This window comes from Melospiza georgiana, chromosome 3, assembly GCF_028018845.1.
Source record: "Melospiza georgiana isolate bMelGeo1 chromosome 3, bMelGeo1.pri, whole genome shotgun sequence".
Lineage (NCBI taxonomy): Eukaryota > Metazoa > Chordata > Aves > Passeriformes > Passerellidae > Melospiza > Melospiza georgiana.
The window spans coordinates 113,246,356-113,272,098 of NC_080432.1; the positions used below are offsets into that span (position 1 = coordinate 113,246,356).

The 25,743-nt window shown below is 38.8% G+C and overlaps 1 protein-coding gene across 2 annotated transcripts in view; it reads right to left on the reverse strand.

Moving 5' to 3' along the window:
* The window catches only part of MDN1 (midasin AAA ATPase 1), a 92,746-nt gene that overhangs the window by 7,747 nt on the left and 59,256 nt on the right, over positions 1-25,743 (reverse strand). The window contains exons 63-94 of one of the 2 annotated variants that reach the window (XM_058019739.1): positions 24,085-24,781; positions 22,965-23,126; positions 22,000-22,273; positions 20,813-21,048; positions 20,054-20,149; positions 19,723-19,817; positions 18,945-19,069; positions 17,731-17,877; positions 17,334-17,443; positions 16,816-16,889; positions 16,430-16,625; positions 14,836-14,992; positions 14,539-14,685; positions 14,001-14,127; positions 13,011-13,116; positions 11,874-11,989; positions 10,374-10,853; positions 9,628-9,854; positions 9,129-9,275; positions 8,737-8,909; positions 8,195-8,356; positions 7,927-8,064; positions 7,520-7,661; positions 7,120-7,292; positions 6,739-6,882; positions 5,963-6,095; positions 5,018-5,343; positions 3,364-3,525; positions 2,862-2,963; positions 2,510-2,711; positions 1,889-2,059; positions 294-451 (exon numbers count right to left, since the gene is read on the reverse strand). In XM_058019739.1, coding sequence (XP_057875722.1) covers positions 294-451; positions 1,889-2,059; positions 2,510-2,711; positions 2,862-2,963; positions 3,364-3,525; positions 5,018-5,343; positions 5,963-6,095; positions 6,739-6,882; positions 7,120-7,292; positions 7,520-7,661; positions 7,927-8,064; positions 8,195-8,356; positions 8,737-8,909; positions 9,129-9,275; positions 9,628-9,854; positions 10,374-10,853; positions 11,874-11,989; positions 13,011-13,116; positions 14,001-14,127; positions 14,539-14,685; positions 14,836-14,992; positions 16,430-16,625; positions 16,816-16,889; positions 17,334-17,443; positions 17,731-17,877; positions 18,945-19,069; positions 19,723-19,817; positions 20,054-20,149; positions 20,813-21,048; positions 22,000-22,273; positions 22,965-23,126; positions 24,085-24,781 — 5,905 coding nt within the window. The remainder of the gene's footprint in view (positions 1-293; positions 452-1,888; positions 2,060-2,509; positions 2,712-2,861; positions 2,964-3,363; positions 3,526-5,017; positions 5,344-5,962; positions 6,096-6,738; positions 6,883-7,119; positions 7,293-7,519; positions 7,662-7,926; positions 8,065-8,194; positions 8,357-8,736; positions 8,910-9,128; positions 9,276-9,627; positions 9,855-10,373; positions 10,854-11,873; positions 11,990-13,010; positions 13,117-14,000; positions 14,128-14,538; positions 14,686-14,835; positions 14,993-16,429; positions 16,626-16,815; positions 16,890-17,333; positions 17,444-17,730; positions 17,878-18,944; positions 19,070-19,722; positions 19,818-20,053; positions 20,150-20,812; positions 21,049-21,999; positions 22,274-22,964; positions 23,127-24,084; positions 24,782-25,743) is intronic. The other variant, XM_058019740.1, reaches the window with a different exon arrangement.

Sequence of the window (25,743 nt, forward strand, 5' to 3'; positions counted from 1 at the left end):
ATAAAATGTGCTTTTTCACAGAAGTTTGCACGGGAAAACTATGCTACAGCAAGCTCTAGGATCTTCTAAGCCATGGTATTTTTGGATTGAGACATTAATAAAAAGCTCAAAAAGATTCTACAATACCGACAATCAGCTGTTATAAAGAAGTATTATATTAATGTATAATGACTGAATTGGCTGGAAAAAAGTAATTCTAGTCATTTGCATTCACAGAGTTTCATTAACACAGGTCAAACAAAACCATTGCTTTCTCCTGCTGTAGCTGAAAGAAGACAGACTGGGTATCCTACCTGGGGAATGTCCATCAGGAACTGGTGGGCTGTGTGTATGGTCGAGTCCTTGCTTCTCTCTGGCTTCTCTTCAGCCACCTTTGGTAGTTTTTCTGGTGCAGAGTCATTGACATCCTCTGACTCAAAAGTCTGGAGCTCTGGCTCCATGTCACTTGGTCCTACAATCACAAAATTCATTACTGACTTCATGGGTCAACATAATACAAGAAACAATATTGTATCTGTCTCTTTCACAGAGCATCTCATATGCTTTGTACTGCAGCTGACATTTCCTTCTAAAAGAAGTGCCTAATTTTAAGACATTTAATTCTAGGAATGGGATGAATACATCTTGCAACTCACTGGAACAGAAAACCATGCATTTCCTAATGCAAATTGTTTTTCTGTCTTGTAAACTTCTTGCCAAACAAAGTAATAGTTAACAGATAATTTGACACCTGACAGTTCCAATGGTGAAGTAAATTTACTGACTCTCATAGTCTCTATGACAGAATGATAGGAGGTATAAAGTCATATGAGGAGTCAGAAAACCATCATTAAAAATCTTTGCTGATCTTTTACTCTCTTGATTTTTTTTATAGAACAGCTTTCTATAAATCAAAAATCAATTTACAAATAAAGGAATGGACTAGAGAGTTTGTTTCATTACTGTTTCTACTGTACTATGATATTTAACAACTAATTTCTTAAGAACTATTCTAAAGGAGATAAAGAATGATGTTGTAGGACATTTCAAAGACCAGTTTTTCCAAACATAGTTAGAGAATCATGTGGAAAAACAAGTAGACTGATTACATGCACACCTCTACCATAAATAGAGTCTAGCAAGAGATCTAAGTGATTAAAGCTCAAGGGAGTGGGAGGCAAGAATGTAAGCTTGTAAAACTTGTCTCCCCTCTCCAGCCATGCTTTCTGTTGTTCAAGAAGAAATCTGTTCAAAATTCCAATCTATGATGTCATTTACCTAGATTCATCAAAATTACAATTTCTATTGCAATTGGCAAGAGATACTTCTACCTAGCTTTTTTTTGAAGGCGGGGTGGGGTGTGTGGCTGACAAGTCAGACCTACCTTGCCTACCAACTACTGCTGTTAGCTGCTCAGTTTTGTTCCCACTTCAGAAAGAAGGCAGTGAGAGTTTGGTGCTACCTCACCAGATGTTCTTCAGACCAGCTCCTCAACTTCTTGCTGGTTTGTTTTTTTTGGGTTTTTTTGCCAGAAGTTATACATAAAACAGTTGAGTTATGTGGTGCTGATGGTGGTGACACTGGAATGCATTGTTAAATGCCAATTAATTAAGTGAATTGGCACTGTGTTGAACAGCAGGGAAGTGTTTGCTTTTTATTTCTTCAAAGTGGTGGATAAAGATTAGAGACCATTAACTTGAAAGAAAGCAGTAAACCTCTCTGTCAATCAGTTTAGCAAAGGCTAATGCTGGTTACTGGGCAGAAGTAAGAATACTGCTGCAGAGGAATCAATTTAGAGCAGGCATTCAGCCTTATGAAACATATCTACTACATGCAAATCTGAATACCTACATATACATCTAAAGATCCATATCAGCATGCATTTAGAATGCTTTACAAGTTAATGTACCAGAAGGTTTAGTGGCATTAGACTTCTTTTTTTCTGGTTTCAGCTCTTCAGTGTCTACTGCTCTGAGATCCTCATCTTCCATTTCTGTTTCCATTGCTGCATCTTCAAAGTCTCCTTCTTCCTTCTCTTCAGGAGGCATAAAAGGTTTCTCTTGCTCCTTGCTAGCTACATCTGCACAAAGACAACAACACTTGTGAATAGGAAAGTGGAAGGAGAGGTAGTAAAGTTAAAAAAAAATTACATTCTGAGGCCACTGTGTATCAATTTCAGTGAACTTAGAAGAGATCTGAGTCTCAAACCCCTGCTTTATCTTTCATTCTGGTGTGCCATGTTATGTCAGTAAGCTCTTGCCTTGATTAGCTGAAGTAAGATTTGAAAAGAATAGATTGTGAAGATATTAAGATAAAATTTATTTTTAAAGTCAAAATCAGTATTTTCAGAAGTGTTACTGTTGGTTAGAGTCTGACTGCACAGTAGCATTTATTGTAGTGAAATGGTGTGGCACCTTTAACCAAAGCAAGACAACTTAAGAAAGCAAACAGGGGAAACTACAGCAAAAACAAGTGTTTCACGATTTGATTCTGCAATGACAACTCTTTACCCCCAGAAATCCCACTGTACCATATGTCTGTGCATCATAGTGTTCAGAGCTTTGTTTAATATGTTCAAATGCATCAGCCTCCTCCACGTTTTGTTTAGGCTGAGCTGCATCCTGCTTTGCTTCACTGCTGGATTCCATGGTTCTCAGTCGCTTGTGGATGCGCTCATTGTGATCTCCCATCGAGCGCTCGTTGTCTGCATGGCCAGGTTTCCTCTTGAAACTCTGAAAAGGAACAAATTAACACCATGAACTTCCAGAGAGGTGTAACCCACCACTAATGACAACTGTGCTCTGACAAGGAGAAACTGAGTCCTGACTATTTGCTGGTCAATATTAAGACATTTAAACAAAAATTTAAAAGAAGAGACCAACCTGCGTATTTTTTATGCTTTGCTTCTGAGAAGCCATCCGGGCCATGCGTGTGGATTCATGGCCTTCTGACTGATTTGCACTTGAAGCTCCAGTTCCACTTTCCTGAAAGAAAAAAAAATAAATTTCAAGTGTAACCAAAAATAGAAAAACTACTGTAAATAAACTCCAGATGTTAAACTGCCGTGCTTTGCTACTTTCTGTTCTAAATGACCAATGGATCATAACTGCAAGTATAATTCTTATGGAGAGCAGACAAGCCACTTCTACAGTTCAACAATTATCCTAAACTTATCTTTACAGCAGTGAAAGTGCTGGGTATCACATGGTCTTTACGTTTTTTTTTTCAGTGAATTTACAACTGGTATAAACTAAGGTCTTATATACAGTTCTTAAAAACTATGGCAGCAGTTCCCTGATTTCAACTTGAAAACACAATTTAGCATTGTGAAAACACAATTAACAAATTTAGCATTTTTAACTCCAACACTTCCACATAATTTACCTCTTTAGACTGGTCTCTTTCTGAAGCCTCTCCAGCCAGCTCAACAGCACTGTCACTCTGCAGATTTTCTTGCCCAGTCTGCCCTTGTGTTTCATGCTCCGTTCTTTCCTCGGCCTCAGGGATCTCTTCATCCATCTCTGAATTACCTTTATCCTCCTCTTCCTGAAATAACAGATTATTTTAACATTCTAAAAAACACTGAGAACTGTGTGTTACTGAAAGGCACTTAAAGACAAATACAGTTGTAAGACACAGTCAGGATGGCCTAACAAAGGGAAAGGCCCGTTTAACTGGATAGCCCTTCTGTGATGAGGTCACCAGCTTAGCACATGAAGAGAAGGCAGTGGATGTGGTTTTTCTGGATTTTTAGTAAGGCTTTTGATAGCATCCCTCACAGCATCCTTTTGGACACGTTGTCCAGCTGTGGGATGAGTGGATTCACAGTATGCTGGGTGGATTCTACGGCTAAAATAGTTGTAGTGAATGAGATTTCATCTCGTGACAGTCAGCAGCTCCTTGGGTTTCAGCTCCAGGACTAGTCCTCTTTAATGTATTTATCAATGACCTAGATACAGGAGTTGAATGCTCCATTAGCAAGCTTGCTGATACAAACTGGGAGGTGCTTTTATCCTCTCTTGGAGGATAAAAGGCCCCTTGCAAAGGAATTTAGATTGATTGGGGCACTGGACTATGATTAACAGGACGAAATTTAACAGGTCCAAATGCTGGATTCTGCACCTAGGATGGAATAACACTGGGCTCAAGCATAGAGGGAAGAGAAGTGGTTGGAGAGCAGCCCTGCAAAGGGATCTGGGGATGCTGGCCCACAGCAGGCCCTGTGTGAGTGAGCACTGAGCCCTGGCAGCCCAGAGGGCAATCCCCATCCTGGGGTGCATCAAACACAGCAACCCCAGCTGGTCAAAAGAGGTGCTGAATCCACTGTATTCAGCATTGGTGCAGCCTCATCTGAGTGCTGTGTGCAGCTCTGGGCCCCACAAGTTAAGAAGGATGTGAAGGTCCTTGAATGTGGCCAGAGGGGAGTAACAAAGGTGGTGCAAGGGCTGGAATGTCCTATAAAGAGCGGCTAAGGACTTTGGGCTTGTCTAGTTTGGAGAGAAGGAGGCTGAAGGGTGGCCCCATTGCTCTCTACAACTTCCTGAGGAAGGGACATAGAGAGAGAGTTGCTGATCCCTTCACCCTGGTACCCAGTGATAGGATGCATGGGAATGGTCATTAGGAGTTTGGTATCACTTCTTTACTGACAGGGTGGTCAAACACTGGAAAAGGCTTCCTAGAGAGGTGGCCTATGCCCCAGAGCTGTCAGTGTTTAAGAGGTATTTGGACCATGTGCTTAATAAATATGTTTAAACTTCTGGTCAGCCCTGAAGTGGTCAGGCAGCTGGACTAGATGATCACTGTAGGTCCCTCACGACTGAAAAAGTTCCACTCTAACACAAGGCCAAGGAGGCAGCAGGAACACAGACAGCAGAAACACATGCTTAATAGGCAGTTCTTAGTACCTTGATGAAGACTCTCACTGTGTCTATTCAATGTCAAATTTGTTTCAGAGTATCACACAGCACATCCATTTCTTAAATCTCGTATAAGGCAATAAAAAAAAAAGAAAATCACACTTTTATTTATTACATTGTACCTGAGGTTGAAGGCCTTGGTCTTCATTAGGGATTCCCTTATCTTCAGCAGATTCATTTTTTTTCTCATCAGGTGGTTGCGACTCTTCGTCTTCTTCTTGTGCATCCTCAGTGTTCTCTGCCTTTTCTTCTTGATTGTGATCTTGATCTTCTTTATCTCCTTCATCTTCCTTCTCCTCTTTATCTTCAGAAATGCCTTCTTCAGCTGCTTTTGCATCTTGATCATCTCCTTCTGTCTCACCAGTATCCTCTGCATTCTGTTCTTCTTTCTTCTCTGCCTCATTTAAATCCATAGGTTTCTCATCTATTTCAAAATCATTCTCTTCTTCTGAATAAAAAAAATTCAGAAAGGTATATAAAACTTTCAGTGAAGTATAGAGACAGTGAATATTACAGGTATTTGGTATAAAACTGCCCAGCCTGTCAAAAACCTATAAAATACTCAGTTCTATACACAGAGTCTGTGTTTTCTATAGCCAGATAATGCCTTTAAGTCACAGCTGATTTCTAGCTAGCAGTACAACAGGATGAATTCCTAGTAACTTCCTTTAACCTAATATTCCTGAAAGCAAATTGACTTTCGAGAGTACAAATACTTAGAAGTATAATAGAAGAAAAATGAAACCACAAAAGCAACTGGACAATTAAATAAGGAGATTCCAGCCTGAGTTAGGCTGTATCACTTGGGCACCATGAAAAACATGCTCCACAGTGTGCATGAAAGGGAGGTAAAGGAAAATGTTGTCATGCTGACTTCTTGTCTGGCCTGCACTTGGTATGTTGGTGTTTGGATGCACAAATGAATTTGTAGCTTACTGGTGGTTACACTGAATCCTACCACCATCTCTCTCCTTTCTGTAGACAAAAAGGGTTCATGATCTGATCGTCCCCCCACCCCGCTTTCATGTGGCTTTCATCTCGGAATCTGTAGAGATTTTCAGCTGTACCTTCCTCCTCCTCATCATCACTCTTCTCATTACTCTCCAGATTCAAATTATCAGGCAGGTCCAAAGGTTCAATTTCAGGCTCCTTTTCTTGCTGGCCATGATAAGGATCTACTTCATTGTCATCATATTCACGCTGTCAGCAAAAGAATGAGGGAAACAATAACAGGCACGGACTAAGTGTGAGGATAAGCTAAGATTAGAAACAAGATCCTACTCTCCTCCCTAGGACAAAGACATCCTGGATACAATATTACATTTTGATCAGTTAAAAGTGGATTTCCAGTGGTACACATAATCATGCATAAGGAGCAGAAAGATTAATTTCAGCAAATACATTTACATAAATTGGTGGTACTTACAATCACCATGTTTTGTGTTCCAAAGCCAATTTTCCTAGCTGAAACATTCCAAACAGAATATGCACTCTTGGAGATGCTAAATGTACTCTTGCATACTAAGGTGTTTCTTTTGCTAAACACAACAGAATTAGAGTTTTGAAGCTTTGTCCATCAAAACATCAATTCAATGTAAAGCCTGTTTTGGCAGCTATTACAAGTTCAGCTATTACATATTCCAGAAATCCTTTCTGGAATATGAATCAGAAAATAAATGTGTATTATAATGGATACAGTATGGCTTACTTTTAGCTCTGAAATGAACTTTTTTCAGGGTGCTTCACTATTAAAAAAAAGCATTTCAAATTCTCAGAAACATGGTATGAGCAACAGAGTGTGGTTTAACAGTAAGATACTCCATTTAGTCCAAATAATTTTTACCTCATCAATTTGTTCATGGATTTTCTCTTTATTTCCACTGTCCTCTTCCTGTTGCTCTTTTTCCTCATTCTTGGGAGGCTTTTTTTTATTATCCTTGTTTCCTGTCCCCAAGTTGTCATCTTTTGCAACGAGCTCTGAATCCTCCTATTAATAAATCCAAAAGAAGCTCAATTAACTTTACCCACTTTTCAAAGTCTTAGTGACATCATCTCCTACTAAAAAAAAAAAAAAAAAAGCCAACACTCAACAGAACATATTCCCTGAAATTATCCCCTTCTAAGGCAAAAAGCTACAAGAGCAATTCCCATCTAGGTCACATTAAGTTAGCAGAGTTCAATTCCTTTGATACTTTCCCCCCCCCCCCATCTTGTTCCTTATTACCTCATCCATTCCTGGTCCAGTTTCTTCTGTTTTACTACTAGCATCTTCATCATCATCATCATCTTCATCATCCCCCCAGAGCCTTTCATCTAGTTTATCATCAGCTTCAGCATTATCAAGATTGCCCATCTGCTTATCCAGTTCTTCCTCTTCATCTGAATTTTCCTCATCTTCTGTGTACAGTTCAGAATGTGTTTCAGTATGGAAGAGAGAAAAGATGTTTTATTAACTTTAGAAGCAAATAAGTAATCATACTCTGAACCTAAATTTTATCACCCCATTCAGTTTAATTGATATAAGCTGCAAAGGACACACATGCACATGTTATAGGAAAACATCAACCATTACTAAACTGATCTATAACTTTTCTTATAAGTTTGCCATAATGAAAGAATCAAACCTTTTTTCTCCAATTCTCCATCATGCATCTTTCCTTCAAAGTCTTCAGACATTTCAATTGCATTGTCTTCTCCTTCAATGTCTGGTTTAGAATCTTGATCCTCTTTCTCCTTCTCTTTCCCTTTTTGATAACTGTCTTCTATCTAAATCAGTGGTAAAGCAAAAAATTACAATTAATCTTGCCTATATATTAAAAGCTTCACAAGCATATTAAAACACACAAAAACATATTGTGATATTAAAAGTATCACAACAAGATCTTAAACTGATAAGCAAAAATAAAAGCCAACATAAATAGGAGATTGAAGATAACTTTGTGTTTCTTTTTACCTAACACATCCACATCATGGATTTCAAGAGCTTTTTCAGTTTCACTTCAATTAAACAAGATCAACCCCAAACACTTGCCTGATCTTCACTTTCTATTTTGTCGCTCACATCCTTCTTGCCTTCCCCTTCTCCAATACCACCATCCTCATAGTCATGGAACTCTGTTGCTCCCTCTCCTGCTTCTTCTTCAAGTAACTCTTTTGGCAAACAAAATCCCTGCAAAGGTGAACAGAAACTCAAAATCTTCCTCAGTAGTAAGTACATTTTTCAGCTTAGTTTCTACTCAAGACTTTTACACATTAACTATATGCTTGCCATAAAGCCACTGTTACCTCTAATAACTTACCTTCAGAGCAAGCTCTGTAAAAATGCTGGTTAGAACAGAAAGCAGCTTTGCAGTACTCCTGTGAGATGCCAGTGAAATAGTGAGGTAGAACAGGATGAGGTCTGAATATTTGCAGAGCATGGGCTTTAGGCGCACCAGCAAATAGCACGACTGGTTGAAGAACTACAATTAAAGTAAAAAATCAGCTGTCAGTCATTACTTGTACTTACTGACATGCACCTCAGAGAGGCTCATGACAGTGACTGAAAACACGCTCAAAGCAGAAATACCAGTAGGTGAGTTTAAGTACTAATTCTAATGTTTCTGGAGCTTTTCCTAGATTTTTCACAAAAACTTTGTCTTCTTACTACAGGAATGTTTAGCTGTTTAGCTTTTGCCAGACACTACAGAAGACTACTTTTATTTGTCCCCAGTTTCTCATATGCTTCTAGTTCTAAGGCACTGGGCAAGAAGAAGCAATGCACATTTAACCCCCAAGTAGTTACAATTCCGAATATCTCAAGACTCCTAAGCCAAGAAACTCATGAAAAGAAAAAAATTACCTTATGTTTATATGAAGTGCAGTCTTCCCTGTAAGATTTCAGGATCTCCAGGAGTTCTGAAACACCTAAAATTGCCTTCTGCACATGTAAAGCCTCCAGATCAGCAGACAGATCTTGATCCAAAAGTTTAGTTATATGTCCAGCTTTAATCACATCAAGTAAGGCCGCATCCTCTTTGTTTTCAAACACATAAAAAAATGGAGATCAAATCAGACATTTTTAGAATGTTATAGCAAGTAATCTAGAAATAGCCACCCTGTCTAAATACACAATTCCTATTACAATAGTAATTTCCTTGTGTATTGGTACCTCTGACATACACTGTTTAAAAAATTAATGTTTGCATGGTTTAAACTCTTCTGCTCCCCACTCAAGTATATTGACAAACTTACCATTTTCCTCTGCAGATTTTTCTTCTTCTTTTCCACCTTCCTGTTTTCTCTCTACCAAACACTGAACAGCATACAGAACAGCATGGATAACAGTTTCCACTTTTGTTGAGAATTGCTCCACAAACTCTTCATCTGACTGTTGATTTCCTTTTGAACATAACACAGGCAGTTTTACATGCTTGTAAACATCAGATTACAGGTTCCTATGTTTCCTTTATGCAAGGACAATGACAGCACTATGCAGCTTTTACTGTACAGTTCTACCAAAATCTTCTTGTTAATTGTGACCTATAATTATGGTGCAGGATCCATCACTAATAGAGATGGTAAAAAAAATTCTACTGCACAAATAAAGTCTGGACTAAATTTTGCAAGTTTTCATTTCATGAAGTTTTTGGATATCAGAAGGAACACAGGGCCACCTTCAGCAATAACCAAACGAATAAATTCTTATGTCTTTACCAACATTATAAATCAGGTAGAGAAAAATTATCCTCACCAGTGCAATCTGACACAGGAGCAAGAAGCTGTGTTCTCCAGGCTGTGAAGCGTGAAGATGTGTTATTAACTTCTTCTTGTATATACTTCAGGCTCTTGATTAGGGCAATCTGATTTGCAGCTTCCATGTCTTGTCCATTTGGAAGAAACAGGGATTCTATGCTTTGTAACTGGGCTGACACTTCCAGCAAACAACTCACAGCTGATGTGCAAACTTCAAAGTCTTTCCTGCAACAGAAATACCATAATACTGAAACAAGAACAAACAGTCCAACTTCAGATTAAGCCTTTTCTTGGTCATGGATAAGGGAGAGGCAGCATATCTTCATCCTGAATTTAGTAAGTAAAAGATTTGACAAAAAGCTTATAGTCACACTTTGAAGCAGAGAGAAAATTAGAAGAATATTATTAAATAGGCTACAAACTTATTTTAAAATGAAAATCTCTTCATTAAATTTATATTTGAAATTCACCTCATTAGCTAACGATCTATGGGGATAAAATCCTGAGAGACCAAAGACAAAGTGGGAAGCTGAGACAGAAATTTTTTTCACTTGTCAAGGGAATGGGAGAAGACATACATATCTTAAAGAGTCAGGCAATGCATTTTGCAAAAAAAATGAATGGAAAAATGTTTGAGGAGCACCTGAACCCACTTTTGAATATATGCATAGGCAAAAATTTTCCAAAATCACTTCACACCTACTATGTGAACATAAAGAAGAGATGTTCATGTGTAGGACTCACCAGGAATAAAAGGAGGTCTCACGTGACTGTTGTCTTACTCTGTCCACCTCTGCTTTCACGGCCTTCACGTTTGCTATCATTGCAGTCAGTTGTGTAGCTACCTGCAGCCACAACTGATCCTTATTCCTCATCCTGCACCCAGGAGGCAACTGCTCAGCTGATACTGGAGACAAGAGCTTTAGATCCGAGGGAATCAGGTCAGGTATTCCTGCAAGAACATCTCCCATTTCAGGGACTGCACCCTGAGCAACGTTGGGTTTCACATGGCTCCTTTCACTGTCACTGCTCCTGGCTGACTCTTCTTTTGGGCAGCACTGGAGAAACCAGGACAGCTCCTCGAGAGCCATCACACACTGCATGCAGAGCTGCTGCAGTCTGTCTGTCCAGCACTGAATACTGCCTTGAGGAGGAAATGCTGCATTGTAGTCTCTGCCAGCAGTCAGCCTAGAATCTATCTCTTGTATACAACTCAGGAGGTTCCTAGTAAAGATGAAAGAAAGAGAAGGTAAAATCACTGAGTCTTAAGCTGTACTTCATTTTTAAAAGATATATCTTTAACTAATTTTTTTTAAAAATCTAGCTAATAACTTCTCCTGGAAAGACTAAAACAATAGTTTGTTGGGTTTTTTTTTTAAACGTTGGTTAATTAGTGATTTTTTTCCCTCCCTGAATTATGAAATACTACAAAGCCCTGGAAATCTGATTGTTATGAAAGCCATAGTAATGCAGATAAATGTCCACAAAGTTTTACTATTTCTGTGACTGTAAAGCTAAGAAGTTTGTTTAGTTGGGGTTTTCTGTTTATTCATTTTTTTCAAGTTTCCTGGCCTCACAATAAATTTTGCAGCAGTAATCTCCAGTCCAGAATTCCTTCTCTGTACAAAGGTGCTAGCTCCTAACCTGACTTCTAGAAGTTTTATGGACTAGAGTGCTAAGCACAAATATGCTCAACAAAGGTGTCATTTGCAATGACTCTGATGACTCAAGCAATGAAATAAAAGATCACATAGAGTAAGAAAGATTCTTACACACTTTTCCTTTTACAGTTTTGACACAATATCCAGTATGTCCCACCTTTCTAGAATTTTTCTTTGTAAGCTGTTGATGTTTTATTTATTTTGGCTCAAAATACCATCCAGATCATTTATTTGCCCCAGGTCAAGCCAACAACTTGAATGTACACAAAATTTACTTAGGCCAATACCAAATGAGAGATACAACAATCTGTAAGATTAATGGTTTAACTGTGTAATTAACTACAGAAATTAGCTCACATATATGCCTTACATGTTCTACAAAATTATTTTGATTCCAAAATACTGGCTGCAGTGATAAGATAAACTTAGATCTTTCCTATCTAGGCTTGAGAGGAGAAGAAATACTGGGAAGCAGAGGAAAAAGCTGTTACTTTCTTCTGCCTTATTTTCCATCTTTCTTGAACTGATCTGCTTACTGTCAAAACTTCTTGCCAACAATTTAACATTGGAAGATGGAAAATACCTGAGTAAGATCCACTGTTCTGTGAGTGCAGTAAGAGATCTCCTCTGTCTCACAAGCATCTGCATGAGGTGTGCAGTGAACCCTTTGCAGCGTTCAATGCTGCCCAGCCCAATATCCTAAACAAAACAGAGACAGAAAAGGTGAGAGGGGACAGTTAGATGAACAACGAGACCACAGCAGTCTGTGTGCCTCCATTTCACTGAGCAGGCTGAAAGATTATGGTTTAATTGAACAAGTCTTACAAAATTTGCATAAAATTTGCCTTTCAAGTAATTTCTGTAACAGTCACTCACATTAGATTTCATTCCACTGCAACAATTCTTATCAGGAATTCAGTTCCAGTATTAAATCTACCTTATACAAATAATGATTAAAATCTGAAGAAGTACCAGCCTAAATGCTTTACATTCATGACCAATGCTGCAACCATTCATTTTACCAGATATGACAATTATTTTCACTCCTTCCACTAGAAGTGGACACATCTTAAAGCTCAGAATAGATGGTCACAACACAGAGCATAACTGATCAAAGCCACATTCCACTATTTGTATCTATTATCGGGTGTGACTTTGATAAGATCATGTTGTAAAACAAGAGGTAAAGCATAGTGAGAGGAAGAACATCTGGAAGAGGTGCTTTATTACTGAAATTTTGGAAAAGTTGCTCTGGTATGGCAGAGCTCATTTGTCTGCTCTACTGGTTTTAGACCAATCTTTGGTCTAAAAGTTGAATCTAAAAGAGACACAGACTCCTGTTACGCCCAATTATAAATATCAACTGATTTCTTCAAGAACATTGGACAACATTGGGATTATTTTCCTTACAAGTTTGGATTCAGCATTTCATGAGTTTCTTCATGCACAAAAATGAGGCAATTAGGGATCTGCTGGGATGAAAGATAATGTACACTGAACAGATCATTAACTTCTTTCCCTAAACCAATTTTGTCCCTACAGAAAACAGCAGGTTTCAACATGCTGCATTTAATGAGAGCTACAAAAGTGTCATATTTAGTATCACATTACACAACACAGTGTTATCTCTCATCACTTTTTTACCACAAGGAAATTTCAGTCCAAGCTGGTAAATGAAGTTAACAGAACTAAGATTCTGGTTTTTCTTTGCTGGTTTTACCTTGGCAGGTGCTAACAAGGCTGTCTGGAGCCGTGAGTGACGTGCAAGTGACCGATAGAAGTACTTCTGGCACCCATCCCAGGCAGAAGAAATCTCTGTCAGCAACCTGGCAGAGCACAAAGAGCATGGTATTAAAAAAGTACCTCAGCATGCTGGAGCCACCACATCAGTTCTTCAACCCAACAGTTTTGCTTGAAATCTGCTGTTTAGAAAATCCATCGATCTTCCAATTCTGCTTTTTATCTAAAAATATTCTAGTCTTAAGAATACATTTGATTTTAAAAATAAATTCTAAGAAAACCCTAAGCAACAGCAGCAAGATCTCTATCTTTGAATACCATTTAATGCTTTCATAGTGATATTGTTTTTCTTGCCCCCCATGCAGGTAAATCCAGCTTCATACAGAAGCCTTTCTTTTCACCCTGATACATAAACTAAATGCTTACATCCCAGGACAATAACCACCATGTCTCAATGACAAAAAAGCCCTTGTTGACAGAAAAACAGTTAAAAAAAATCTGAAAAAACATCTTTCCCCTAAGAAAACTTTTCCAGTAATGCCCACATTGAAGTATATGTATTTTCTCCTGAAATATCCCATTATTTAATGAAGACAAAACAAAGAAGAAATCCCTGAAATCACAGTTCACTTTCAATAAAATCAGTAGCAGTTTATGCTCTAATATACTGCTAGCAAAGCATCCCAGGCAAGGCTGGACAGTGGAGGGCTAACTGAAATCTAATTCATGGAAAGAATGAAACTAAGGGTACAGTTGGTAAAGCGCAAATATAGAAAAAAATGAAATTAAAAAAGCCCCGAATCCTTGCTCAGTTGTACATACCAAACTGAGATGCAATGGGAGGAAGGGAACATGCAAAATCCTAAATGAATTACTGTTGAGAAACCCCAGTGTAAATCAACACGCCATAAATTCCATATATTACAGCTGCAATTGGCCCAGTCTGAGGGTGAGAAGTGCTGGTACATACGTGGTGTCCAGCTCACGTGTGCAATCCACGGCGGCCAAGGCACTGCGCACGTCCAGCGGACGCAGGGACAGAACTTCCTGGCAGTTTTCTGAGCGGGACCAAGACAGACCTTTCCGGTATGACAAACCTGGAACGGCATTTCAGCACACACCCTTTGATGCCCTCGTGTTTCCTATGAAAAATGTCCCTCACACGGTTGGTAGTAAGGCATCAGATGTTCTTATTTTGACAAGTCTTTGAACAGGCTGCAAGTTTTGTAATGTAAGAACATGTTGTAGCTCAGCTATCTTGAGCTGAACAACACAGCTGAAATAAGACTAACACAGAGCTGTGTACATTAAAGACTTTTCACTGCCCCATGTCCTTTAAGAAAGCTGAGTTAGGGATCATTTTAAAGATATGAAAAGGCTGATGAATGAGGAGGGTAAAGGTGTTACCTTACATCATATTATGGTGGGTTTAGATATATTGGCAAAGATAGTAAAATACTCAAGAACTCTGTACTTTTAAACCAAGCCCATTTTTAGTGGAAGCTCACCTGTTTTAGCAAGGCTTTTAAAGAGATCTGACAAAGCCCGTTGCTTTTGCATCTGAATATGCTTTGCCTCTGATTTCTGCTTCTCCTTAGTTGCTGTCTGATCAAATGTTAAATTTTGCAGTTCCTCTACAGAAACAATAATACCACCTGTATAGAAGACAACAGACAAAGGTATGAGATTTAAATTTTCATGTACGCAAAGCATTCTCTAGGAAGATATATCTGCACTTTTTCCTGACTTGTTCCATTTATGGCAGAGAAGTCAACTGTGGTATGGACATCACAAGAAAACCTAACCTGTGAACTGGTCGAGATTTTCCACCAGGTTTAAGAATGAATTATTTTCTGTAACTGATGTACACATTTTCTTCATTTTCTTCGTCAGCTTAGACAGACGATACTGAAGAGAATCTGTATGAAATGTGATGACACCCTGACATTCTGGGAGTGCCTTCTGAAAAAAAATGGAAGAAAATTATACACAAATGCTCACAGCTCTTGTTTGATCCCTAGGAGTAAATTGATTTTAAAAAGGGCTCAGTTCTGCATTTATCTGAAACCCCAAAACATGTTCATGTGATTCTTTCATCAGTTCAGCACCAACACTTGAGAAAAATCGTAACACATGTATGTCAGGCAGGCATTATTTTTGAACAGTCAAGTGATCTTACTGTCTTAGATGTTTGTCATTACCTCTATGAAAAAAGTAGTCATTGCTTCAGGTCAGCTTCCTCTGCCTTCCAAGCTTAAAGGTATTAACCTAAATCACTAATGCCCCCAGAGTGTCAGGTAAGAACACCTTCACTCACTTTCCACTAGACAACAAAAACAGTGTGCAAGTAGAAATTATTAAATAACGGAATTAATTCCTCAGCATATCCAAAGCTTTTTAAAATTTTTTTTTGTTCAATTTCAATTGTTTGCATGCATCTTCTTTAAGGAATGAAGACAACATGGAGCTGCAAGAAGTGAAACCAATAACTCTGTTAACCAACAGTAACAGGCTTACAAATCACCCACTAACAAACAAAACGCTCAATCAATCAAATACATTAGATTTGCATTAAATTTCTGCCTCCTTGCTCTACCCTCCTGTACAGGACTTTAGCAAGATCAGCCCTCCTCCTAGTCTGAAAAAACAGAACAAAGCTGAGGGTAACTCAGCATTTCCCACTCACCACCAAATTCTGATGAGTTATGATTGTCTGTCTTCTTGCATCTTGTTAATAGAAACTAATGATATGAATAGAAATCTCTTTCAGGAAGAAAATTAGCTGACTTCCTCTCTGAGCTGGGCAAGTTATTTAGAGACATAGTAAACTGAGACTCTCTGGAACAGGATTTACCATGCATCAGCTTGTCCAAGGCAAATGTTCACAGTCCACAAACTGTCAGTCAACAGCAAACGTGTCAATATAGTGCATTCCCTTATTAGTATCCAAGCCAAAAGTGATTCAGTATTTAATCAGACCTCATATGCACACAAATCCTACAGCTATATCATTATTTGTTTGGGTCCTTTTTTAGAAAAAAAAGGGTAATAACAATTTCAACTCCCAGGCTATTTTACTTCACTAGTAGCGAAGTAACAAATTGCTGCAGACACTACGTAAGCAAATGGGAGATGAGATGTGTACCAGCCTCATCTCTGTGTATCAGACACAGATATAGTGCCAGATCAGTACAGACCATGCTTGTCATCCCATGCTGCATTCCCACCCATCTGCAGTGTTGCATAACACTGAACACAAGTAAGACCAAAAAAGTTTATGATATATTCAACAGATCTGACACTTACATAAGATTTTCCTGCATTAATCAGTGAAAAGCAATGTATAGATGAGAATAGAGAAACTGTTCTTCCCACACTTAGAATAACTAATTCAGTCACCTTGGTAACATCTGTTCTAGCAGACAGAACCTTTCTCAATGTGTTGTTTAGCCTCTGAATTTTGGTTTCTTTGTCTTCAGACTCTTCTTGCTTTTGCATGCAGTCCAGCTGCTCTTCCTTACCAATCTCCACCAAGGCAGGCTGACACGGCTCATCCAGAACAACTTCAAACTTCTTCATGAATTTAAAGAGAGTTCTAATTAACAAATGAAAGAAAAAAAATTACTGGGTTTTGTAATCCTGGAAATCTCTCAGCTGCTGGAAATAAATGTTTTCACTGTGTTGTGAGCAGAAGAAACATTTCTGCATTCAAATGTAACATTATAGAGAAATCATTCAGAAGGAAGGTTTCAAAAAGGGGAGCTTTATTTTAAGTTCTGACTTACCTGCGTATTTTTTCAACTGATTGCTTTATAGCCCAGAAGCTGACATCGTTCCACCTGGAAATCTTCACAAATTCCTATTAGGAAAATAAATAATCAATGGGATTACTTATGTAAATGAAATGAACTATTTCTACATCAAAGATGATCTTTAAACCTTATCAGCTATGATGATCTGGTAGCTTTAAAATGCCAAACATTTCAGTAAGTGAGCAAATTATTGCACAGGCATCTTATTAAAAAAATATTTGCACTGCATAAAAACCGCTGCATAGCCAGATGTTGTGAAATGAACAGGGGCTTCATCCCTGGGTAGAAACCTTCATGGATAAACGGGACTGATCAAGCATTAAAGCTTTCAATCAAACCCTCCCCCACCTCAAGAATTAATTCTTACCAAAGAAAATGTTTAGTAGGGATTTCAGAGGCTAACAGAACTATTATAGACAAATTCAGATATTATCTGCTCCACTGTTTCTTTGGTTAGACTGATACATTGTCTGAGCCAAGTCTCCTTTTACCTTAAGTTCCTTTTCTATGGGCTGACGAAGTTCAGTGATTTTGGCCTCAACACACTCTGAAAACTGCTTATAGTAATTGTACAGATTCCACAGGATGCTGCACAGAACATCTAGAAGGGAGAATGGACAGATAATAACAATAATAATCACCATCATCCTTTTTTTACAAGAGGGCATTTTTCAGTATCATTACAGTAAATAGAACACAGTTCTTTTTGGAAGCTTAGCAACACTGAAAGCTGGGATAAATTGACCAGCAGGAAAACAGTAAAACAGCTCTATTGGCTTGTGTTCTATGTATGAGCTCAGTGACCTGTCTGGAAAGTCTGGAACACCTGATGGCTGAATACTGGGATGCTGTATAGGTAACTCATCAGAGGTAATGCTAACAACTTACCCCTTTCTGCTCCTTGAGGCATCAGCAAGACATGGCAGTGGAAAACCAGCAGTGTTTGGAGCCGTGCCTGAAACTCTCCCAGAGTAGAGCCTTCAATGAAAGCCTGCAATGTGCTGACCAGAGTTTTCAGATCCATTTGCTCAGTTCCTGAACATTGCGCCGGAAATTCAGAAAAGAGAGAGAAAACAAAAAAAAAAACCTTAAAATATCTACTTGAAAATTGTTGTCTGGTCTTTATAACTTTCAACTGAATATTGAGTCTCAATTAGGAAAAGTTCAAAACAAAACAGGAAATGGGCAGAGAGGGGAAGAATTCTGATTTAATAAGTAAAACTAACAGATGAGACGCTGGAAGAAAGAAAAAGGAGCAAGAAGCAGCATTAAGATAGTGGCTGAGAAGGTCACTTATATGTTGAATTTCAGAATCCATTGAGTATTTACAGCATACTTGCTATTCCCTATGAATGAATGGCTTTTTCAGTCATGATAAGCAACAGCACAAATAAGTCACTGCCAGTTCCTTAATTCCTCAAAGTCATGAGGACAGAAATAGAGCAGAAGAATGTGGTAGAGAATACAGTGTCTTTAGGGTATTATCTGTGGAAGAAGACATGCTGTCTTCTTGGAGATGTAATAAAACTTAAGGATCTGAAGCTCGTCAAGTACATTAAGTAGTCATGAGATTGGAAACTTGGCCTCAAGCCAGGATACTGCTTTCATCTTTACAATTCCATTAAATCTGGGGGAGGCAAGGTGCTGCCCCTCATTCCCCTATTTTATGTAACATGAACACGTGCAGACAGATTTGCTAAGAACAGTATGTACCAAAATCTACTTTAAGAATTCTTCAGGCTTTATACAGAATGTATAAAGGTGCCTTTTCCAGTTGCAGATGAAGGCCTCCTACCCTCCAAATCTGTTTGAAATGTTTGTATATGCATGATATACAGCTATCACATTTGTACTTTCTTTTAGATGCTTTTTACAGACATCTTTTCTTTACATCACAACACAGGCCCTATGAGCCACAAGTAGTTTCACAAATATATATAAAGTTCACTGCATATGGAAAACCCTACACAGTCATGGAATTTACTGCAGGGCAAAGACCTATACCTGAAAGTGCATTATCAAATTCTGGCATTTAGGATCTTAATCATACATCCTTAGTAATTACTAGAATAAATTACATTAATTTTTAGGCCAGCACTTACCTTCTGTGTTTGCCTCTGTCTGTTCTTGAACATACTTCTCAATCATCTGATAGATTGAGAACCAGCGCTTTGTGGATTTCTCCACATGCTGCTTCATAATATTGTCCAAACTGACTGACCAGCAACTAGAAATAATAAGAAAAGGGAGAGATAAATCAAAAATATCACGGGTACTTTGGGTTCAAAACAAGTAAAATTTGTTTTCTGTATCTATTAAACTAATGGAAAATTTAGCAGGATGAAAGAACCTGCACATAAGCTTAATATATACAATCAATTTCTGAGGATCACTGTTTTTCTACCATTATTAAATATGAGAGAAGAAAAAAAGAGAGACAGGTTTAAAAGTTTATTTTCTCAGAAATTGAGGTAGACTTGTGGAATTCCTGATTGTGTCACACTGTGGCTTTAAAAATTTCATATGGTCTTAAACAGGAGACTGGACAATAAATTTTAAGGACAATTTAATGATGATTATTAAACAGAAAAAACCTTGCAGGCTCAGGAAACATTTGGATGAAAACAGGAGAGCACTGGTAAAATATTGTTTCTACTTCTCCTGAGGCAAATACACAGAGTCACCACAGCCTAGACACTCATTCTGATCCACTGCAGCTCCTCATTGGTGGTCTCTTTCCCTCACATATTTTCACCATGACAGATACACACACAGAAGCATGTTCCAAAATGAAGGCAGTTCTGTATTGGAATGTGCCTCCATGTGGAGATGAAAGTTTACAGTATCTAAGGAAAAGCAGCATGGAAGGACAATCCTTACTTCAACTCCAGCCTGCGCCACTGAATGATCAGCTGTGTGACCAGATCCAGGTGCTTCCGCAGGGACAAGGCCCGACTGGCGTTCTCCTCCCAGTCCTGGAAAGGAAAAATTCCCCTTCACACAAGGCAGAAATGAGTCACTGCTTGGCAAAACTCATTGCATTACTCTGGATTACTGGGTTCCTGCTCTTTAAACTTTCAGCATGGAGCAAGTTCACTTCCCCAGATCCTGACAAGCAGACAGTTTTCATGTACTGTTTGTCATATAGTACCAAATATAGGTAAGGAAACATAAAAGAGAAAAATGAACTTTCCCTTAGACTTCTTCTTACCTGTGCCTTTGCAAGAAGAATTTCCAAGCCGTTCAGAAACTTTGAGAGAGGACTAGAAAGTGGAAAACTCCGGATTCTGTCCATCACAACTAACAGCTGCAGAACAAAACCAAAACCATTCAGTAGATGCACTTCAACAGAAGAAGCCATGAAATTCAATTAATATCTATGAGCATAACTGACCCTCACAAGAGATAAGATTTTTTTTCTTTTTTACACATTTTTAAACAGTTTTCTCAATTTAGTATAAGATCACTAGGAGTTCAGTAAGGCCAATGCACTTGGAAGGCAGCACAAATTACATAAGGCAAAGAGCTCATCTGGAATCTGAGTTTCTACATTATCCCACAAAATGTAACCTGAAGACAACATGGATGCTGTAAGAGGGACTAAAAATAATTATTCTAAAGCATTATGAAAGAAACAACTTCAGAAGAAAACTGAGTAGAAGCAGCAAGACCTCAGGGATCTTTGAGCTATGGCAGACTGAAGGCTGCTTAAAACTCTAAGTTCAGACTTGGCAGAATTCCACTTAACATTTCATGATTAAAATATAACAGTTTTAATACATACAGCAATACCTATACCTCTTATGAATAAACAGGTATGACTTCAAGACATCTGCATGAGTAATACAACATCTGTGCAAGCATATCAATGTGCATGCACATGTCTATGCATATCTATACACATATTCACACATAAATGCAATCCTAAAATGCTCCAGTTTGCCCCAAATATTTGTTGAGATGTTTTTACCTGCACAAGTACAGGATGCTCTGGCCACTCCTGCATTAGCCCATTTATTTCTTTAGCAAAATTGTCAAGCACAGGCTGGCACTGTCGGACTTGCTGAATATTGGGATGCTGATAGAAGTCATAAGGGCCATCTTGCTGCAGCACAAGATCCGAAGTCACTTCCTCAAAAAAGGTATTGTGGAGAAGAGTGCTCAGCAGAAGTTGGCTTCCCAAAAGACTGTCATTCATTTCAGCACCTAGGAAGCAAGTAAGGAAGACACCACACACGCTATTAGTTCTTCTCTCAGTTGAATAGATAAAGTTAGGGGTTTTTTCCCCCCTGTATCCCAAGCCTTAGCATGTTATCTTTTATAAAGACATAAGACTATACCACTGGAACAATGAGATGGAGTATGGAACACGAGACATACTTAGAGTTTATATTCTCTATTTTATCGGATTTTCTATGGAAGTACAAGGAGTGTTATAAAGACAGGCTGTAATCCTGTCAGAAGAACAGATTGTCTGTATATAAATTTACATCAAGGAGATACTACTAAAAAGCAAGACTCGGTGGAAAAGTAATCCAACACAAAAAATTAATCCCACATACATTATGGCTCAGGTGCAAACACAAACATAAGGTACTGTAGAAACAACAGCCCTTATCTGCTTCATCTTAACTGCACACACACCTAAATCAGAACTGAAATACAGAGCTGTGCTTTAACAAGTGATGATTCTGAGTTCTCACACATTGTTTAAAAAATTTACACATCAAGTTTTTGCAAATTCAGGGTGGAAAAAAACCCTATACCTTTTTTCTTTTTACTTTATATACATAAGCTAAATTTAAAACAATTATTTAATGAACTTCACTGCAAAATTTACTTCTGAGAAATTTCTTCAAGTGCTTTATCTTCCACAGGACTATGCAGATCCTAAGATCAAAATTTCACTCAGTAGTCAATACACTTTTAAACTCTGCTGGTCTTCTATATTACCAAATGGAATTAAAAAATGCATAGAAGAATAAAAAAATCAAAGTATGCCATTCTGAACATGAGACAAATTCTCTGGAAAAAGAATTTTCTGTTTCGTGCATTTCCCCCGTAACAGGTGTATTTCATGACCTGTAATGTGATTATTTTGAAACAGATCTTTACAAATCTAAACCAGCATATCTGAAATACTACTAGCAGTCTTACCAATTAAAGGATAGAATTGTGACACCAGGCATGCACCAGTCTGATAGCAGGAAATAAATGTACTGAAATAATGCTTGGCTTGATGAGAAGGCAGACTCTGTTGATACCACAGGGATCGAGCAAAGTTTAAGCACAACTGCTGATGAACCTTCATTACTGTTTGCATGGAGCTCTTGGACAAAAGGGCTCTGTCAACTTCCAGCTGGTCTTCCACTGGATCTCCAGTTTCCATTTTTTCTTCTAAGCTTGGTTGAGCTGTGATATCTTCAAAGTCCTGCAAATTACATGATAATCAAAAAGAAATTTTCATTTCTTCCTTTAATGCCTCTTCTCCCTATCTCCTCTTTTGCTTTTTTTGGCATTGCAATGACATGCTAATGATTTGCAGCTGGCACCATACAGACAGACTGCCAGTCTGAAACTGAACACAGGTGTACAGAACATTTCAGGGTGTAACTACAGCAGGCAGGAGTGCAGTACAGTGAACCCTGGGCTGCTGCCAACGAAACCTCTTTGCAGAAAAAGCAGCAGCAGCTGTGTCTGCTGATAAACCACCTCAACACCCTGGTTGCTTGAGGACCTGAACCATTCCGTCCCAGCTGCTTTATTTAATCAAGGAGATCAGCCTTCTCCATACATAGTAGTACCTCAGATGACCTTACTTGCTAAACAAACAAAATTCCAACCTTTTACAAGTAACTGTATTATCCTTCAGTTATATAATTTGGGATTATTCACCTAAAGCACAGTACAGTTCAAGCCTGGAAATTAATCCCAAAAACATTTTTCAACCAGAAGGTGAAATAAACCACAAGCACATAACTGAATACCTATCAAAATCTACCCCAATTTGGCTTTTGGTTGAAGGAAAAACTGCTTTATTACTCGTGTCATTTACAGCACTTATTTTCAGGAGCAATTTCAGAGGTAATTTTTGTGTTTCTTAACAGAGTTACAGCTATTACCTTTTCATGAAAAGGAAATCTCCTCCTGAATTCTTCTTCTTCCTCTTCCTCCTCGCTGCATCCCTTCCCGTGGCTTTTGCTCCTGTACCTGTACAGGCTGTGTTCCATTGCCTCCTGCTCCTGGGCACGGCGCTCCTGCTCGTCCCACTCGTTCACAATTGCCTGAGGAAACACAAAGCAAGATGCTTCTACACAAGTTAACATTTAACATCATCTCCTATTCCATCAATGGGACAGCATCTCTTTTGCTGGGCTCTTCCCTCCTCTGTGGTCTACAACAGTAGAAATCAAAGCCATCTAACATTTGTGAGTTACCCTCCTAACAAGCAAATGAGGAAAATGTAAAGACAATACCCAACAGAGTACTTGACCAAGTTCTGATCTCCTTTTTTAAACATTTAATAAAGAAACTCTCCACAAAGTTACCACTGGGGTGCATTTTTCTGTGTGTGTCCACCTTTGGGTTTTGTTGCTTGGGGCTTTTCTTACATAAATAAAATCTTTACTAATTATTACAGGCTATTGTTTTATGCCTTGATAAATTCAAACAAGTTAATCTAGTATACTAGATTATCTTTTACAATTAATTGGGAAAAAATTAGAAGATTTTAAAGAACATCATACTAATAATTATCAAGATATGGACTTCTAAAGATCATCTAATCCAACCCCTCTGCCATGGGCAGGGACATCCTCCACTAGACCAGGTTGCTCAAAGTCTCATCCAATCACTTACAAACACTTTCAGGGTTGCAGCGTCCACAACTCTATGGACAACCAGTTTCTGTGTCTCACCATGCACATTTCAAAACAATTATTTTCATATCTGATCTGGATTTACTTTCTTTCAGTTAAAAACTCTTATGCCCTGTTCTACAAGCCTTGGTAAAAAGTCTGCTACTCCTTTTTATAAACTGAAAAGCCACAACAAGGTCTGCTCATAGACATGTCTTCCCCCAGTGGAACAACCCCAGCTCTGTCAGCCTTTCTGCACAGGAGGGGTGTTCCAGCCCTGTGAGGATTCCTGTGGCCCTCCTCTAGAGCTGTTTTAGCAGATCCATGTCTTGCACAGGGCACAAGGTCAGAGCAAGACTCCCAGCCGTGGGCATCCAGAGCTTACCCGACACAGATGTCTGAAGAGCTGCAGAGATTTCGGGTCCATCTCTCCTCTGGATAGCACATGGCATCGAAGGTGCAACAAAGCATTCACCAGGAGCTGCTCCAGAGTTGGGGAAGGCTGCTCACCTCCCTCAGATCCTCCCTCAGAGTGCTTCAGAGAGAACTTTTTAAGCCCATTAAGTACCCCAACCGAATTCACTGAGCATACAATTTCTGCCCGAGCAAAGTAAGTGGGGAAGGCCCGGCCCACAGAAGGAAATGCCAGCAGAGAAGCGAGGAGGTTGCTGAGATCAGCTGGGCACACCGAGCTCTGCAGCGCCGCGCTCGCCTCGGAAGCCACCAAGCGCATGCCGTGCTGCAGCTGCACGATGGCAGCCTGCAGGGGAACCACGGCGTCAGGGAACACTGCATACTCCTCTGCCAGGCGCTTCCTGAACTGATGGTGTGACTGCTGCCACGATGCCTCTTCATTCAACAGGTTCTGCACAGCCTGCAGTGACTTAGGCCTCTCTCCGCGGAGGAACTGCAGGAGGCGGGCGAGAAGGTCTTGGACTGAGGAAACCTGTGCTATGCTGCTGATGTACTGGTGAGCCTCCTGGTACAAGCAGTCGTACAGAGGAGCTGCAGGCCTGAAGGCCTTCCTTCTAGAGAGACTGCTTATTTGTTCCTTCAACCTTTGCATTCTTTCATGCAACAGCCTGTTAAGAAATAACATTGACCGGTTCAGACACGGGAATATTTTTCATACGAACTTGTTTAAATAGATCTAACATAGCAGTTAGACACAGGAAAAGAATAAGCAGAAAATACTCTGCTATTTTGTGTGAAACAACAAATAAGGAAAAAACAAGGTACAGCCACATTTAGCCCACACATGCAGATTTCTTCTCTCCTTGCCACTTCAACAAACTTCAGGTACTTTTTTCCTGCTACCTGACAGCTCTGTGAGCATTAAAAAAAAATATTACCACAAGCAATTGGTAAAACTCTGCCATTCAGAACTTGCTTTCAAGAAGTTCAAGAATTATTATCATCTCTTTAAGCAGTAATATGGAACTACCAGAGCGTCTATATGTATAATAATGAAATAAAAAAATTCCTACTAAAAGTGGAAAATAAGGAATAATAGACAGTTGTTATCTTCACGTACACAGAACACACCTGGAAGGCTGCAGAAAGGAAAAAAGCTCTCTTGGCTTAAAATTTCCTCCTGAAGTTCCTCTGATAAAAAAGAACTACATAAAGCCCTAAACATAGTAACAGTGGCTACATATTCTAGTACCAACAGTGTACTCTGTGTGGTAAGAAATTTAATTCATCCACTGCAACACAGGCAAAGGCTATTGCTAAAATACATATATGTAGATTTCTCCCCAGTAAAAAAAGCTGAAGAAATTTGCAAAATAGCACTGGCACATATAATGGCCTTGAGAAACTACAATGATAGATAATTAATCTCATTTCAACTGATTGATAGTATTGTCACATCTAAGGAAAGTACTGTAATTTAAATGTATGGCATTGTTTTTACTTCTGGGCATGGTTTCAACTTCATCAATATATGATGGCCACTGCTTTAATTGTTCTATTTTCAGCAGTACAAAGTGTACAGACAATTCCTTACTGCAAGTAAGGAGCACAGCTGCTGCTTCTCTACCAC